The 18,498-nt window shown below is 33.9% G+C and overlaps 1 protein-coding gene across 3 annotated transcripts; it reads right to left on the bottom strand.

Annotated features, from left to right (window-relative positions):
• Positions 1-1,029: 1,029 nt before the first annotated feature.
• On the bottom strand, positions 1,030-16,756 carry LOC122009946 (probable serine/threonine-protein kinase At1g54610). Of its 3 annotated transcripts, none has more exons than XM_042566270.1 (8): positions 16,162-16,756; positions 15,777-16,061; positions 15,398-15,715; positions 14,371-14,598; positions 8,658-8,758; positions 8,236-8,356; positions 1,420-1,775; positions 1,030-1,356 (listed from the first exon to the last, which is right to left on the bottom strand). In XM_042566270.1, exons 1-7 carry the CDS (start codon positions 16,543-16,545, stop codon positions 1,440-1,442), a joined length of 1,773 nt encoding a protein of 590 aa, XP_042422204.1. In that variant the 5' UTR covers positions 16,546-16,756; the 3' UTR covers positions 1,030-1,356; positions 1,420-1,439. The 3 variants fall into 3 exon arrangements, with proteins under 3 accessions (XP_042422204.1, XP_042422205.1, XP_042422203.1); XM_042566271.1 differs by having other exon boundaries at positions 1,030-1,350; XM_042566269.1 differs by having other exon boundaries at positions 1,030-1,775.
• Positions 16,757-18,498: the final 1,742 nt, after the last annotated feature.

Raw genomic sequence — 18,498 nt, 5'->3', positions numbered from 1 at the left:
ACATCCCAACGGCCATCTCGAAGATCCTAGTGAGTGTCTTCTCTCAAGCGTTGATAGAGGGATATTTCTTTCGGTCCTAGGTCAAGAAGTCCTTGACAGACTTTAACAGTCTATTGGGTTAGTCGGTCAAATACAATAATATGGAGGAAGCTCAATTGGCGAAAGAAAAATGTCCATGCTCCGCCCCCGTCGATCACTCACTCAGAGCGCATAGCTCCCCCACCTCCCATGCAAAATCAAGAGCCACGCGAAAGTTACCCCAACCCCGGCCCCTAAGTTGGGTCAATGGCACCCCAAGATGTTGGAACATTGCTCAATGCTCCCCTCAACAGACCAATCAATAAGATAACTCCAATCGTCAATCGAATAATCGGGGGACTCGCTGGCCATCTAACAATCCCCAAGAATCCTCTCGGATTGATCATGAGAAAGACAAAGGCAAACACAAGATTTTCCCTCGAGGGACAATCAACATGATTAACAAATGCCAGACAAATGAAGTTTTTCATCCAACCATAAAGGCCCACGGCCAGAGACCGAAGAGCTATAGACTTAGCATCAACCATAGAAAGATGGCTCCTCACCCTTCGGACGATCTCAAGTAACTAAAAATAATGAACATAGTTTGAACCATGCAAATAAATTTACTTATAAATTATTTATGAATAAAGTTGATTGAAATTAATCTACTAGAATTCAAATTTATTTTATATATATATAAACAAACTTTATCAAACTAAACACTAAATTTATGCCCAACGGCCGATTTATTTAGAGCCCTAGGTAAGATAATAATCCTGATCAATTGTTTCGAGTCCCAAGTGACTAAGAAATGAACAGCACTTAGGCTATATTACACAATTGTTGAATCAAATACCATATTTGCAATTAGAATGTCAAAAGGAAATACAAATGAAAATAGAACTCATGTTGTAAAACATAATATACAGAAATTAATTAAATGGACAGGATTGAAGACCTCAAATGGATGTAATATAGTTTTCCTTCCAATTTGATTCTCCAAAAAAATTACAAATAAAAGATATTACACTAAGATGCTATCCCAGCATTTGAATAGGGTTTATTACATATTCGCTAACAGCACTTGAACATTAATCTAAAACAGCCTGAGTAGAAGAGCAAGGAGAACATAAATACAATTACAGGATTCCAGACAATTAACTCGATATTTAATGCTAGAGTCCGGTTCTAATAAGGGAATCAAAATAGAAGAGAAAAAAAAAAAAAGAAAAGAACAACAATATACATAGTGCCAACAGACTCTTCTCAATACAAAAGACAACAGGGCCATCGGCGAGATCGAATAAGGTGAAGGATGCTACTTTAAGTCTGCAACTAATTAAGTGGAGTTCTTAACTGCACCAACATTCGAAAATGCTCAAGTAATTAACAACTTACCAGCTCAGATGGCCTGCGTCTCATCTAATTTGAGTGATGTCCAAGTCTTTTTGTGTATCCTTGATAGGATCAGCAGCAGAAAGCTGTTTTAAGTTACCTGACATATGACTCACTGCAGTTTTTTTCTTTCGTCTGGGATGACCTACAGCTACTGGGTCGACCAAAGGTCCAGACCATGTTGCAACTTCACTTTTCTGATAGGGAAATACTGTGCTGAATGAAGCTTCTGGGGGATCGAATGAAGGGTCCATGTGATGCGATGCCTCTAAAGGATAACCAAGTGCTCCATCCTGGTGTGGTGGTGGGAACTTCTCACTCTTACTCTTTGCATTAGAACGAGTAATCATACGCCACCTCTGCTAACATCAATAGAGTATGGTGAAACAAACATCGAAACTTTAACTCTCAAAGGAAGTGGCATGTCAATAGCACTAATGATAGAGTATACAGACAGATTCATTAAAAAAGTAAGCTGTTTTTCACACAATATAATCTGAAGGTCATCAACCACTATAGAATAACTACTATTTAACTTAAATACAGACACAAGTGTCAGAGAGCAAAAAAAAACTACTAAGACATTCAGAAGCTGACTGATTCTATTTGAACAAAGTTCTAAAATTCGTTAGGTGTTAGTCGGACGGCAGACCAGCGCATAGCGCCTAGGCGCCGCCAGGCGGATTCCTCGGTATCCCTTGTTTTATGTGGACTATGGGCAATGTCATGTGCAAATCTAAATGTTGTCTTAAACAATTTCATAGCAATGAAGATCTAACTATGTATGTTGAAATAAATGCATACTTTCCAATACCAAAAAATGAAAACCTATAAAAGAAAACTAACAGTTTTGTGCAAAGGAAATATACTAGACTCAGTAAATACAAGTAATACAGTAAGTTATCATAATCATGTAGCAAACAGTAGAACATATATCCAACTCGAATTTTAAAACCTTGCTATAAGCTAAAACAACTTTAGTGGTGGAAAACATTAGAAAATAGTAGCAATACTCCAATTCAAGATTACATCATTGTGAATTAATAACCACTAAGCAAAATATAATTGTTGAATAACATAAATCATGTCTTAACAAAATGAGTTCAAAATTACACAACTAATAATATCTCAGAGACTCATATCTATTCTACTTCTTCTTCTCCATAATTTTCAATAACTTGTTCTTCATCGGACACAAACTCAATATTATTATTATGATCCTCCTCTTCTTCTTAAAATCATCTCCATGAAATTCTCTCTCTAGAGCTTCTTCAGGGTTGTAGATTTTCATCTGCTACACTTATTTCATCAATCATTTGCCAAGTGAGCCCGGAACCTAGTTCAACTTCATCTTCCCCACAAAAAAACAGAAAAAGTAAATATTATAGTTAGTACCTGAATATAGAGTATAGACGTTAAAAATTATAGCTAATTTAATTAAAGACTGAAAGTTTAAAACTTACTCCTTCAAATGTACTCCAATTTCTTTCACACCTAGATGAACTTATAGTTAATGAAAGTATCCTCAATGCCACCCTTAGCAAGTTAGGTGTGTGAGCACCGTATGTACTCCACCATGCACATGGATCAAATGTATCATCATTTTTTTTCACATGCTTTTGCTACCAATGTTTTTCCAAATAAACCAATCTTATCTCTATATTTTGAAAATTCCTTGTTAATAATTGTATCTTGTAGATCCAACTCATTGGCATGCAAAGTTTCCATGCATTCAAAAATCCCCGTCGCGACCTCCTCATAAAGAGCAATAGAACTATCTTTATAGTAAAAATAAGGATTCAACAAAAAACAGTGATATACAATAATGTATCAAGTCTATCCTTCATTTTTGACTCAATAATGACTATGATAGGTTGATAATTTGATTCCACGTTGTTCAGAGCCACCTTGATATCTTCTTTAGCTTGAAGAAGCTCCCCATATAGAAACTCCATCGATGATTTTCTATCTCCATCTGCCAATCGAAAAACTCTTACCAAAGGAGCAAATATTTTCAAACAAAGTGTCACACCATTTCAAAAACTCATGCTCATCACGATAAAGTAAGTCAATTTTCCTTTATTTGTTTTTGACCATTTACATTTTTCCCACATATCACTTATAAACATGGCCCTTAAACTAGCTTTTTTTTTCAATCAAACTTTGAAATGTGAGGAAATTTGATGCAAATCTGGTAACTCCTGGTCGGACTATGTCTCTCTTCTTCATGAAAGTTCTCATCAATGACAAAGTCTTATGGTGAGCATAGATGAAAATGATAAAAGACTTGGATTGTTCAATAACCTTTTTATATCGTGCAACTTTGTCGATACTTTCAAGCATGAGATTAACCGTGTGAGTTGCACATGAACTCCAAAAAATCCCAGGTCACTTTTCTCGCATCAATTTAACTACAGTCATATTGTTGGTGGCATTGTCTATTACAATCTGAACAATATTCTGAGCTCCTACTTATTCAACACACTTGTTAACATACTCAAAAATAAGTTCAACTGTATGCGCCTCGTCTGAAGACTCCTTAGACTCTAAAAATATAGTATCCTCCTTGCAATTAACACACAAATTTAATATGCTTCTTTTTCTATCACTCCATGCATCTGTCATGATCGAGCATCCGTTCTTTGCCCATTCTTCTTCATGTTTCTTCAGTAATTGTTTTGTTCTTTCAACTTCGACTCAATATCAACTTAGGGAGTCACTGTTGAAAGTCGAAGGCTTGAATCCTGGCCCAAATTGACCCACTGCCTCCATTAGTTGCTTGAAGCTATCATTATCAACAGCATTGAATGAGATTCCATTTTTATAAACTCATCTCCCATTGAACTTGTTGAGTTCTCTATTTGAAAAGAGCCTCATTTATATTTTTTTTGGCAAAGCACTTTACTTCCACTGGAGCCTGCATTTTCTGGAGCAATTGTCAATGCATATCTATCCATGGGGCCAAGTGAAAGAGGTTTTTTAATTCCATCCATCCCTTCAATTTCAAGACCTTCTTCTTCGTCTAGAGAAATAATCACCTCTGCTCTACAACTTTGTTCTTCCATTATTTTGTTCTTCTTTCTGTTCCTCCCTTCTAAAATAGTCTGTTTGCACTTATTTTTGTCTTCTTGAGATGTTTTTCGACAACCAGATATATTTCCAGGTATATTTCCAATGTGCTCCTTTATCCTATACACTCCCCTGACATTGTTTTTTCACATAACTTGCATTTAATTTTGTCGAGGTTCTTAGGATCAATCAATATCCTAAACTCTCATCCGATGTCATTTGACTTCTAAGAAATCCCGGATTCGAGTTGAGTGAGAGATGTTGTCGAAAATGGATTGCTTGCCATTATGATAACAAATAATATGAAAAAATTATATATAACAACATAACATGATAATAAAATTTAATTATACCTTACGATACAAAATAATGAAATATAACATTAACAAGTCTGAGAATATTTTTTTATATATCTTAATCTAATTAATAAAATTTATTAGATATTTGTTTTAAAAAATTAAATTTTAAATATATTTTTTATATTTTTTATATTTTTAAAATTTTTTATTTATAAATTTTTAATTTAATTTTTATATTTTTAAAACTAATTTTAATATAATTTTAATATTTATAAATCTGATTAATATAAATTAATAATATATAAAATTTATAAATATGATTTATATAAATTAAAAATATGTATTATAATTTTTTAAATTTTAAATATTTTTTTATATTTTTAAATCTGATAAATGATAATATTTATTAGAATTTATTAAATATAATTTTTTAAATCTGTTATATAAATTAATATTTAATAATATTTATTAAAAAATTAAATATATTATTTATATATATAATCAGATTTATATAAATTAATTATATTTATTAGAATTTTATATATTTAAATTTGTTTTATATAAATTAATAATATTTATTATAAAAAATAAATTTTAAATATATTTAATTGGGATCATAATTTAATTAGGCTTTATGAACCCTATTATTGAAATTATCCCAGTTAAGAATTGTTTTAATTTATTAAATAATTTAAATCTAAAAAAAAATTACAAAACATAAAAAAAAAACGCGCCGTCACGGACACCACCGGCGCCTCACGGGAGACCTTCGGAGCCGCCTGACGAATCCGATGCGTCAGACAAAGTCCGGCGTTGCTTCCAACGACGCCGATAGTGTCGCGAAAAGCTTTCGACGCGGTCGGAAGCATCGCAACGCTACCGGCGTTGCTGGAAGCAACACCGGACTTCGTCGGACGCGTCCGACGACACTTCCGACTGCATCTGAAGCCATGCAACTCGTCCGACATTGTCGGAGAGTTGTCGCGACGACGAATCATGAGAAACAAAAAAATAAATTCACATAAACAAAAAATAAAAACTTACCGGAAGCAAGCCGCAATGAGAGAGGACGAAGAGTCGGCGCTGAAAAAAGACGAAGCGCCTCGGCAAATCCGATTTAGTATTAAAAAACCTAAAATATGCTTAAAATACCTAGGCCCGCCGAGCCTGACGAAGCCCGCGATGGTTGCCGAAGCCCGCCGAGGACCGCCTTGGAGACCCAGCCGCCTAGGTCATCCGCCTGGCTGGTTTTCGGCACGGCCTACCGCCGCACAACGCCTAGGCGGCCGCCTAAGGCATTTTTTCAAACACTGTATTTGAAACACGACCTCATTTAACACTTTGAGTTTCCTCCAATTATAATTTACCAACTCTTAAAGCATTTAGTTTTTTTCACAAAATCTTAATGGCCTTGTGCCGAAGAGAAGTTAGAACAGGGAACAAGTCTGCTTCTAGGAAATAGTTAAAAAACAACAACAATAACAAAGATGCACTACGTTTGTCATGTGAATTGCCACCAAAATTTTGTGAAAATATCCTAGATATATTATTCTGCAGAATCACTTAACTTGCTCGTTGGTTACTTTAAAGAAAAATTTATAGATGGGTGCTTTTTAGTTGTCAGGGCATTAAAAATTGGTCCATATTCAACTCTAATGATAGAAACTCAATTAGATACTTCTCTAGCACGATCAACATCGATTAACCTTAGTTATCATAGAGAGAGAGAGTAATTAAGAATAGTATAGTTTACATATATGGGTAAGATCAAGAAGAAAAAATAACAAGGCAGAATAAACTTCAGGGTGATTTAAAGGTTGCATTTCTAAAATTTTGTATTAAGGTTCAGTAATAATATTTTTTAGTTACTATTGTATGCTGATGTATCATTCTCATATTGTATATCAATAGTACCAACAAGCATCTATTTGATGCCACACTAATCACGCACTAAGAAAAAAGGATTAACCAGAATCCAGATCGATCGGTAAATGATTTAAATATTGATGCCAATTTCAGTAGCTTGGTAGAATAACAAACTAGCGTAACGAGTGTTTGTTATGAGACAGTGGCAGTTGCCAGTAGGCAACTGTTAGAAGGAAGTGGAAGAAGAATAGAAGGAAGAGAGAAGCAAGAAGGAAGAAGAGAACAACGAAGAAGAGAGGAGGAACAACAAGGAAACACCGCTTGAGACTCTTGGTTCTTGTATCTCTTCATCTAAGCCTAAGCCTAGGATTTCACTAATCCAACATTCCTGTCGGAACTTCATCTCCCACCTCTCTAATTATTCAACTGTTAACTTCCTCCAAATTATCATCTGCTTGTGATGAGTTTTTGAAATAGTGGCGTCAACTCTCCACAGAATGGTTCATCTCAGGTATTTAAAACCTAGGAGCAAAATATTCACCTTCCATCTGAACTAACTGAATCTATACAAATGTTGTATATCACCCTCTAATTACTATAAAATATTTTGGCATGTCCTAATACTCATGTTCAGCATAAAACAATACCATAACTGATTAAGTTAACCTCATGTTCAGCGAAAATGATATACTACTAGAAGCAGATGCTAGTTAGATCCTGTCTTGCTTGCAGATACAAGAACAACAACCATTTATGGACTCCATCTTTATCTTGGTAATTGCAAACTTCAAAATCTAAAGGTTTAGGTTAATTGAAACTAAATTGAACTCATAAACTACAATTTCATTAATATGAAAATGCATAGGGAATAATTAAAATGAATGGATAAGACATTTCTATGAGAATTTTAAATACCTTGATTTATTGAAGTTTTTTTTTAACTATATGTGAGGAAGTGGATTTTGGTAACCTTTGGGGATAAAGTAAATTTCCTTTGAAATGAATGAATTATTGAAATTGAAAGAAGCTTTTGAGTCCTTTGAGGCTCAAAGAAAAGCAATATATATATAACAAGATGAAAAATAAGCAACAAAGAAAAGAATGTTTTGTTAGATCAGTGATACTATCAGGAAAAAAATTATAATCCAAGGGCAACTACATGAAGCTTTGAAAATGATAAAAAAATAAAATAAAATAAAATAGATTAATTATATTTACATGTACAATGGAAAATAATAGATTTTATAGTAGATAAGTTGAATCAATTACAGTTGCTGATGTGATGAATAAATGAAAATCAGCAAATTCTAGTTGATGAATAAATTAGTGATATAGCCACGTAGAGTTTAAATGTTCAATGGAAGGATACAATCTATGTAAACAGCCTTATATAGTTGGAATAAACATGACTTCGTGTTATACTTTCTGCCTAGGTAAAAGAATTGCTAGCTATGGAATGTGATATCGTTGGACCGGAGAGATGATTTAAGTTAAAGATAGTAATCTGACATGCTTAGTGCAGATCAATTTTCATTTACTTTCTGTAATAAGATGTAGTAGAGGGTTAACAGTTTGTCTCACTCACATCCATGTTGACTTGGAGTTCAGCATTAGCCTCAGGGGCAGGAATTGCTCTCATAGCTCGATTCCGCGTGCGTGTCTTCTTTACTCCATTAACATTGGCTTTTCCACCAGCAGCTTTCAACCTGCACAAAATTAACAAAATTGGCTACAAAGATTAAGTATGCAATAATATAATGCTTCCACCAAGTCATTGACAGCCCATTTATATCTTCAGCATTCATATATTACAAGCTATTCCTAACAGTTTAGAGGCAGTAAATATTCAAGTTGTGGGTGAGGGTGTACAGAGAATCTCCTTGAAGTTACATTTTAGTCGTTTAATGAATAAGAACACAAGAAGCTTTTGGAAAGCAGATTAGTGCCTGCTCTTCTTTTCTATGATTCAATGGGACTAAAGAAATCAACAGAACATAATGATAATACCTCCTTGCTTCTTCATCCCTCAGTTTAGCATCCATCTCCTTGCTTGGTGGATATTTTGGCAGGCTTGATGGTTCACACGCATATGGTGGAGTATTGAAGAACTACAATATTCAGGCAGGTAAGGATTTCAGCATATTCCCCCAAAAATAACTACTCATAATATGTACAAAAACACTTTAAATAGGGTTGACATCAGTTTGTGTTACCAACCCAAAACTGATTTGGATTTAAAAAGGACCGGAACCTGAGAACTAATCTAACTTTATCGGAAAAAGGCCGAATGGATTTTTTTCAGTTTGGTCCAGATTTTGGGTTTTCTTTGGTTTTTTTTTGGGTATCAGTACCATATCATTTTTGTATTATGATATATATTTGATATATATATGAATTTACAAAAATGCAAAACCTGAGAAATAAATAGAAAACTTGAAAAGCATACTAATTGAGTTAGTTCAGTATGTTTTTTTGGAGGCATTGAGTGGGTGATGCAGCACAAAAAATCTTATCACGGAAAAGCTTAAATTGTTGACTCATCGAATAGGAAAAATATTAAAAAACTGAAATATGATCAATTACATAAGACCATTTTTTTTTTTTTGCAAAATATCAACCTAACTTATTCCAAGAAAAACTCTACCAAACTTTTCTAAAAATATAAACAACTTTAAAAATTTAAAACAACTAATTTAAATTAAAAAAATTACAGGAATTAAAAATCAAAATTTTAAGGGAATTCTATGTTTATCTCTATATCTCGGATTATGCCATTCCCCAACCAATCATAACTTGACATCAAAGCAAGTGTTAACAGTTCCTTTGGTCATCATTTCAAGCATAAGTAATGATTGCCTTACAAAATTCGCTATTTCTTTCTTGTCCTTTCTTGGGCAGCCTCTCTAATATGCGAGAAATTAATGAATGGATCTTTGCTTTTGTTTCTATTTCTTTTTTGTCATCCCTTCCAATGAGTCAAAAAATATTGTTCTAATCTAGAGAAGGAATAATCTTTGTCAGAGGCCCTAACCAACTTTCATTTCGACAAGGCAATCGCTTTGGCTTTTTCCACTTGAGCTTCAAAAGGGAACAAAAAGGGTATTCTCACTGGGGACATAGACCAGTTTCATGAAGGTGAATGTAGCAAGGTGTGCTTTTTGACGGTGTATCTTTTTCTTCCTGCCAAGCATCCAAATGTGGAAATTACAGGTGAATCTCGAGGTCTTTCTGATGACAGAACTCAGCCTAATGTTATTTAGGTTGACCCTGTCCTGCTGTGTAACTCTCCTTTGACAAACAAAATTAAAAGATAAAGATGGAGACTCAAATGTCACTCAATAGTTTAGCACACTTTCTAATTTGAAATTTTAACTTATATTTACATAAATTAGGAGTTAAATAACTATGCTCTCCTTATTTCATTTTCCTTTCGTTTAATCACTGATTCTTGTCTCTTTTTTTTTTGGCTAAATCAAACTGGATCACAGATTGAATCCAATTTTCCCCTGATGAACAAGATGCTCATGAACAATCAGAAATCTTCTGTAGTGTTGGAGAAGGCAGCGGATGGTGAAGCAGTTGGGTGGAGTTGGGTCAAGGTGAGATCAAGATCAAGCGAGCAAGCAAGTGTGGAGGAGTCCGCTCAAGCAATGTGAGAGGGCAGAGATGGCATGCAGATAGCAGGAAGGGTTCGCAATGTCACAAATTGATGCAGCACATAGATGAGTTCACTGGCAGCTATGAAGGTGTGCACAGCACACAGCCTGGAGGTGCAAGTGTTGGGGATAGTGCCCTTAAAGCATTGTAATCGTACTATGTTTTTATAATTAACAAAAGTGACGTTTATTATTGAACATGTTTGCATGAAATTTCTTGTCTTGAATATCATAGTAAAATTCCTAGTTTATTGGATGTAACCATGTTTTTAGTATATATATTTGCTATACATACAAGAGGATTAACATTATGGATAATAAACTTAAATGAAGTCCGTGATTAAATTAATTAAAGTATGGAATCTTTAATTAAAGCATAACTGATGTGGCCCATGAACATTATGAATGTGACATCTTATCCGGACAGTCGATGTGGAGATATCTAAAAGGGGGCATTTACATATAATGAGATTATGTAGGACTAGGACCAATTTAATTAGACAATTCAAAATAAATTCCGTTATTTCTATGAAATTTAAAATTAAATCATAAAGATGATCATATATGGACAAATCTTAATCCTGAAGTGATTATAGACTCGAGTTCGTTTCAATGTAATTCTTAATTTGTTTGTTTAAAGCTTGCAATTGCGCATACTCAACACTTGCATTTGAAATGAATGGCTGAGAATATGAATTCACAGACATGGAATCCATTCCTTCCCGCAGGAAGTAGAAAGATGATTCTCACATTTATTAATTCTAGAACTGAATGTTGGACCCAACTAATTTATAATTGGAATATAAATTGAACCACTCACTAGTCAATTAATGGTAAATGAGGATAAGAAGTAATTGGAGAGGTAAATGGAAAATTCATGACTTCAATTAAGATATGTCTATGGAGGGTTAATCTAGTATGTAATGATTATATCAAGGGACTACTCTTTTCATAGAGTAAAATATTCTATAATAAAGAAAAGTGCAATTCCATATTTTTAGTGGAGTAATAATGTAATTAATAAATTGGAAAATATAATTAAAGAATTTAATTATTTATCGAATTTATTGGAGGCTTTTATTAAGGGTACATCGTCCCTAGTACGCCTTCCAAATAAAAGACGGGCTAAAAAATATACTTTAGAAATCATATGTGAAGATTGAAAATCGTTTCCATAACTTCAAGGGCTTGGAAATAAATATAATATGAGATATTAATTAAATTTAATATATAATTATAAGAAAATTATATATTGTGGATAATTAAAGAAACATCCAAAAAGGATGTCAATAATATATTTAATATATTGGGAATAATATTAGATATTATTTGACAACTAAAAGATAAGTTTTGGGATTTAAAATTACCATTTTTTATGGGATTTGATCAATCAATTAATCCATCAATGATTTGAGAAATTAGAGTATAAATAAGGATCCCATCTTGCCTCAAAAAGATAAAACTCTAGGTTTTCAAATGTTGAAAACAACTTAGAGAATAGAATTGTATTTCTAAGTTTGTACTTTGAAGTGCCCACACACTGCCGTCAATAGAAGTGTCGTACCGAAATGCTATGGTTTCTACTCATCCCGGATACACAAAATGGAGGAAAACTACAAGAGGTTAGTTTTATGGAATAAATTTTTTTATTTAAATTCTACATTGATTTATATACAAGTGTTCAATATTCATTTATGAACTTATATAATTGCTTCCGCTATAGCTTGATTTGATTGGGAATAGATAATGTAAATCACCGGAATCGTTCCGGAGGCTCACTGATTTCCATCAGTAAGTTTGTTTGCTGTGGTTGCCAGAAATGAGGCGAGAAACAGTGAGTTTGTGAATGTGTCAGGCAAAGACAATAGACACGAAAGTAGTCACAAGTTCAGATGTTTGGTTCTCAGATGAGGTTGTGGGCGGTTTGTTGTTTCCCTGTTGTTGCAGATAAGAGGTAGACAATGGGGATGAGGAGGCAATGGTGAATGCGAGGGCAAGGACAACAATGGTGCAAGCAACGATCACAACCACAACTGTTGCAGAAGTTGTCAAGCGCATAGATAGCGGAGGTGGAAGACCAAGTCATCTCAATGGAAGAAATGTGATGGTGGAAGTCAGCTTGCAAGAAGAAGAAGGGAGGTCATGTAAACAAATAGAACTAGAACTATATGGAACCCTTCTAAATCATTCCACTGAATGGTTTGAGCTTACAAGAACTGAACAAACTGAAGGCAATACTCACACCAACACTGTGCTTTGATACAAAGTGATGAAACATGAAAAATCCTACCACAAGAAAGATCAACTTCTTAACTCACTTAACTCACTGGTAAAAAATTATTATTGAACTAAAAGATGATCAATTACATAAGATCCAAACCTTTTTATAAAGCAACTATAAGATCATTTTTTTTTGTAAAACAATTACCTAACTTATCCCAAAGAAAAACCTCCTCAAATAGACTTCTCTAAAAATCTGAACAACTTTAACCATTTAAAACAACTATTAAAATTCAATAAAGTTGCCAAAATTTAAAACTCAAAGTTTTGAAGGAAATTTAAATTTATCTCTAAATCTCAGACTGCACAGGTAGGACAGGTTTTTGCAACAAAACCTGGAATTGAAAAGAGATCAAACTTGAAAACTGTGTTGTTCTACAGAGTTCAGATTTGCTTTCCAGATCGTTTCAAGTATTTCATCAAGTATTGTCCCTCTTTCTATGCATATTTAGAACAAAGTGAAGCATGGTATTACGATTTAAAAAAAACTATCTGCAAGTTCATAGTGATTCCAATATGGCATGTTGCTTTTTTAATTTAAATGACTGTATGAATATGTATATTAGCATATGTGAGATCGGCTTTTCCTTATAAATACCACTTCTGTGAGATTGTGTCCTTATTGGTCCTTGTATAAATATACTGCTTCCAAATTCTCATCTACTGCTCTATAAATTTCAGTCATTTGCCACCAAGTGCTTCACCACTAGCTTAATGTGTCAAACAATATGGTAACAACTATTTCTAATAAACATCATCTGGATGATCATAGCCAACTATTCTTGTAGTTGTCAGGATCACAATGATATTTAATAACTCCGACAAAGTTAGCTCATGAAATTGAAAATGAACACGTAAATAGATATAGAAAAATAATTCAACGGAATTATTACAGTTAAAAAAAATTAGAACAATTAAAAAATATGTTATTAATTTTATTGATCAATCTTTGTTGGCAAAAAGGTGAAGCCGTCACCTTAGCGGCCTCTCCAGGGCGACCCCACACACTTTGGAAGGGGTGCATCACGAGGACTTATTTAGCCTTAGCCGAGCGGCCTTCCTAGACAGGGGCATGAGATAACTCGAAGCAATATTTGCACTTATAGGGAATCGAACCATGCCTCTGTTGGCAAGCTCTGCCCAAGTACCAACTCGGCTACACCCGCGGAGGCAAATAAAAAATATGTTATTAATTTTATTCATCAATCTCATACATATATAGAGAGTATCTAGACTTAATCAAATCCCTATGATCAAAATAAATTATATCCCTAGAATCAAGGTAAATCATATCCCTATATTTTGTATTTATATAATTTGTAAGACTCCTCAAGCTAGAGCATAAATATTGATCATACCTAGGTTGCAACTAAAATCAAACAAAAGTGTCGTTTCCTACAAGTAATTGCCTCATTCTACCTTACAAGTTGCAGTTCTCTAGTTGAAAATAGGCTAAAGATTAAAAATGCATGTAAACAAGAGATATCACGAAGAAAACTAGTAAGCTTCACTAATTTTACTTTGAGAAGTCAAGACAACGTTCATGAAAAAATCCTAATGACATATTTATAGCAATAAAGATATCAAATAGACAAGGATAGCTCCTTTTGTAAAGTTTTCCACAAAAACATCTAATTCATACTATGGCATGAGAAGGTACTTAATGGGTGAGCTTTTTCTAATGAACGAACAACATTATTGATGTATGTGAAATGCTTGTGACCGGAGGAAAACAACTAAATCATCAACCAAAAACAAAAGGGTTCATGTTACATGAAACTTACTTCGCTATTTAGAGCATCAGTGGCTGTTAAGCGCTCGGCTGGATCAATGGAAAGAAGATTTTCAACTAATGGCAATGATGATGGTGGAAAATCTTTAAATGTATCCTTTATGCAACGTTTGTATGGTTGTTGGGGTTTAAAAATAGTAGCATGTGGCAACTTTGACTTCTTCCAATACTCCTCTGAAGGGGAACCGCAAAGCTTAAAAATCTTATGCAGCTGCTCAACCTGATGAAGGTAAAAAGCCATAAAGACCACAGAATTAGTGAAAATAGACACCTGTAAGACCCAACAGAAACATTTAACCATATGTTACCGGCATATCAGCTGTACTACATGAGTAGTGTATTAGGCTGTGATAACCTGCAGTATGGTATGATGTCTGGTTGTGTCCAGCATGTAACAAACAGTAGACTAACCAATTATTTGATTGATTTACAAACATGATACCCAGAAACAAGAGAGAGACAGTAGAGTTCTCTACAGATCAGAATAATTGATAAACATCTTATGGTCAAGTACAATCATTTGTACAGTTTTAGGAGAATAGGTTGATTATGTGGATTAGGATTTCAATAGGAACAGTAAAACTGATTTTACAAACCAAAACCTATTTCCTTTTTTAATTCTCATGTCTGACATTCTCTGTGAAAAAATTATGGGCGACAGACAAGTTTATCCCTGGCATACATCTGATGCTAAAATGATGTTATGGTTCAGAGATTGTGTTAAGCCTACTTTAACATTGTAAACCAGTGGCACACTCTTTCATTTATTTTTCCATTTACATGTTCACCATAGAGCATCGAAAAGCATAGACACATGCCAATCTATGTGTTCTTTAGCATGACAGAGCCTGGACAATACAAGGATGTTGTGTGGGTATAGATACCCTAAAATTCCTGGGTAACATGCATGCATTTTATAGTCATCCTTCAGTATCAATAATGCTACAGAGAAAGGTAGCTACATAGCATAAAAAAAAGGAGTAATAGTTAACACTTCTCATCATGAATCAACATGGTACCTCAGTTCTTCCAGGCATAATAGGTTTTCCAGCTAACAACTCCGCCAAAATGCAGCCAGCACTCCACAAGTCTATACCCACATTGTAGTCAGTAGCTCCCAAGAGAAGCTCTGGTGCACGATACCAAAGAGTTACCACCCTGCTGGTCATGGGATGCTTATGGTTTGGATCATATAACGTAGCCAAGCCAAAGTCAGCAATCTTCAATAACCCATCATTATCTATAAGGAGATTAGAACCTTTAATGTCTCGGTGCAGCACACCATTACTGTGACAATGTTCTAAACCTGACAATAACTGCCGCATATAACATTTCACCTGCGCACAAACAATGTCAGATAGATATCTCGAGCAAGGCATGTCATGCTGATAATCTAACCTGGGGCTCAGTGAACTTGATGGTAGGACTCGCAGCAAGTCCAGCAAGATCGTGCTCCATATATTCGAACACTAAATATAAACTACAAGACATCCTGGATGTCACCAATCCTTCCAGTCTCACTACATTAGGATGATCCAGCCGCCTTAAGATAAGGATCTCTCTCGCCATAAATTTCACACTCTCTGGCTCCATGTTATCAAACCTAACCTTCTTCAAAGCCACGACTTTTCCCGTCAGTAAGTCCCTGGCCTTGTAGACATTGCTGTATGTTCCTTGTCCAATCTATACCATAATAAATAAATAAATAAATAAATAAAACACCGCTTTCAGCAGTCAAATTAAAGAATCAAGATACTAAGGACGTAAACAAATGGAAGCTTGCCTTGTCAATTTTCTCGAAGGTGTCAGCGCGGCGGGGCGTCCACCCCTTAATGGCCTCCCCAGCAACATTCGACAACCAGGAGGGCCACCCGGCGACCACTTGCTCGTCCTGTGCATGCCCAGGGAGGTTACTCAACCTGGGATCAAGCTTCTTGCGTCTGCGCCGTGTCAGTCGTTGTCCATCCGGTCGCTCCGCGTCTTCCTTGCGGTCGTGGTCATCGGCCTCGGCGGCGGTGTTGTCGGTGTCGATCCTGGACAGGGTGGCCTGGGAGTTGCCTCCAGAGGCAACTGGCGCTGCAGGAATCTCCTTATCGCGACGGCGGCGTCTACCGAGGGCGGAGGGGGTGAGCGGGGAGGCAGCTTCTTTGGTGAGGAAGCAGCCCATGGCTCAGCTCATCGTCCGTATCGCCTCCTGGGGGGAGGGGATGGAGGAGCGGCGAACGGATCGGAGCTCTGGCGAGAGAACCCGGTAGGGCTTGGACGCTTGGTGTTTGGTTTGGAGCTCCTCACTCCTCGCTTGCGCTTGCCAGTCTGCCACTTGTAATTGGGAGTTGAGAAGGCGGTGGGAATAATCGAGAGCAATAATAAAAAGAACAAAAGAAGGCGAAGGCAGTGAACGGATAGAAAAAGGTAAGTTGTTTCGGGAACGGAAGGGGATATTTTTCTAAATCTCAAGTATCCCGTTAAAAGGGGATAGAGATATGGTCGTGATTTCTCTTTAAATAAAAAATTTTTAAAAAAAAGTATATTTAATATTTAAATTTGGAATATTTAATAAATAAATTCATAAAATATTTGATTTATAAGGTATTTATTATAAAATTTAGAATATTTAAGGAATAAAATATTTGATTAATATGTATATGTGTGATTATAAATATTTAGAAGAAATATTTAGTATTATTATTGTGGAGACCATATATACTATTCGGACCATAAATAGTAAAAGATTGAGAAGAATTATTAATATTCGTCTAGAATATTTAATTAAATAATATATATTAAAAAAAGTAGTTTTTTAAAATATACTAACTATATTTTGTTTATTAGTGTTAAAAGTAGACTATATAGATATTTAAGGAATAAAATATTTATTATAAAATTTAAGATATTTAAGGAATAAAATATTTGATTGATAATATAGAAGAAATATTTAGTATTATTATTGTGGAGACCATATATATTACTATTCAAATCATAAATAGTAAAGGATTGGAGAGAATTATTGATATTCGTCTATAATATTTAATTAAATAATATATATTTAGAAAAAGTAGTTTTTTAAAATTTACTAATTATATTTTGTTTGTTAGTGTTAAAAGTATATTATATAGATATTTAATTTATTTTTTAATTATATATTTTTTTTAATACACTGTTTTTTTTAACATGTATTATGATAATTGAATGGATATAGATGTTTTAATGAGTATGTATAAGACCGATATTAGATATTTAATGGATATAAAGATAAAGGATATAAAATTCAATCCGAATACAAGATCCATATTAAAAATCCGGTCACCAGTCCATAACTTCACCGCCAGCTTATGTGTTCTCGCCGTCTAGATCCCCCACAGCAGATGATTATTTAATTGTTTGACATCAGATCAATGCCACGAGACACAATTAAGAAATCAAAAAGATCAAATTGATATAAGAAATCGAAACATGAAAAATCGTTCATCAAGACAAAAATAAAATAAATTATTGATAGAATGGGGTAAAAACCAAAAGACATCTTTTTTTCAAAAAAATAATAAAATAAAATAATTAATTAAATAAATAAATAAAAGGCGTCTCATAACATATTTTATCCGTAAAATATTTCTTATTTTAATATTATTGGATCAGTTATGGGTAGCTGTAACATATTTTATCTGTCTTATTTTAATATTATTGGATCAGTTATTTGACCGCTACTATAATGGATAGAAACTGAGCTAGTATTTAGAATTTAAGATTTAATTACATTAAAGTGGAAAATTAGAGTTATAAAAAGTAACAACTACATCATGTAATAGCTATAAATAATTATATAGTAAAAAGACATTGAATTATAATATATTCATAGTTTTATTTTTAATTTCTAATTTTAATATATTTATTTTAATTTTTTTTCTAAATAAGATGTACAAGCTAAATAATACAGCCTCACAGCTGCCCACCATAAGTATTAAGTATTCCTTGATTTTTTTTTAACAATCAATGAAAAATTTCTGTAGAATCGATCATTCAGATTTAATGTTATCAGACTTAATTAAGTTTTTTTTAATGAATTGTGTGACTAAATTCTAAATATAATTTTAAATTATATTTTTATCAAAATTACTTAAAC

Source organism: Zingiber officinale, chromosome 8A, assembly GCF_018446385.1.
Source record: "Zingiber officinale cultivar Zhangliang chromosome 8A, Zo_v1.1, whole genome shotgun sequence".
Taxonomy (NCBI): domain Eukaryota; kingdom Viridiplantae; phylum Streptophyta; class Magnoliopsida; order Zingiberales; family Zingiberaceae; genus Zingiber; species Zingiber officinale.
Note: the sequence above shows the minus strand (reverse complement) of the source record. Positions and strands in the feature narration are given on the sequence as shown.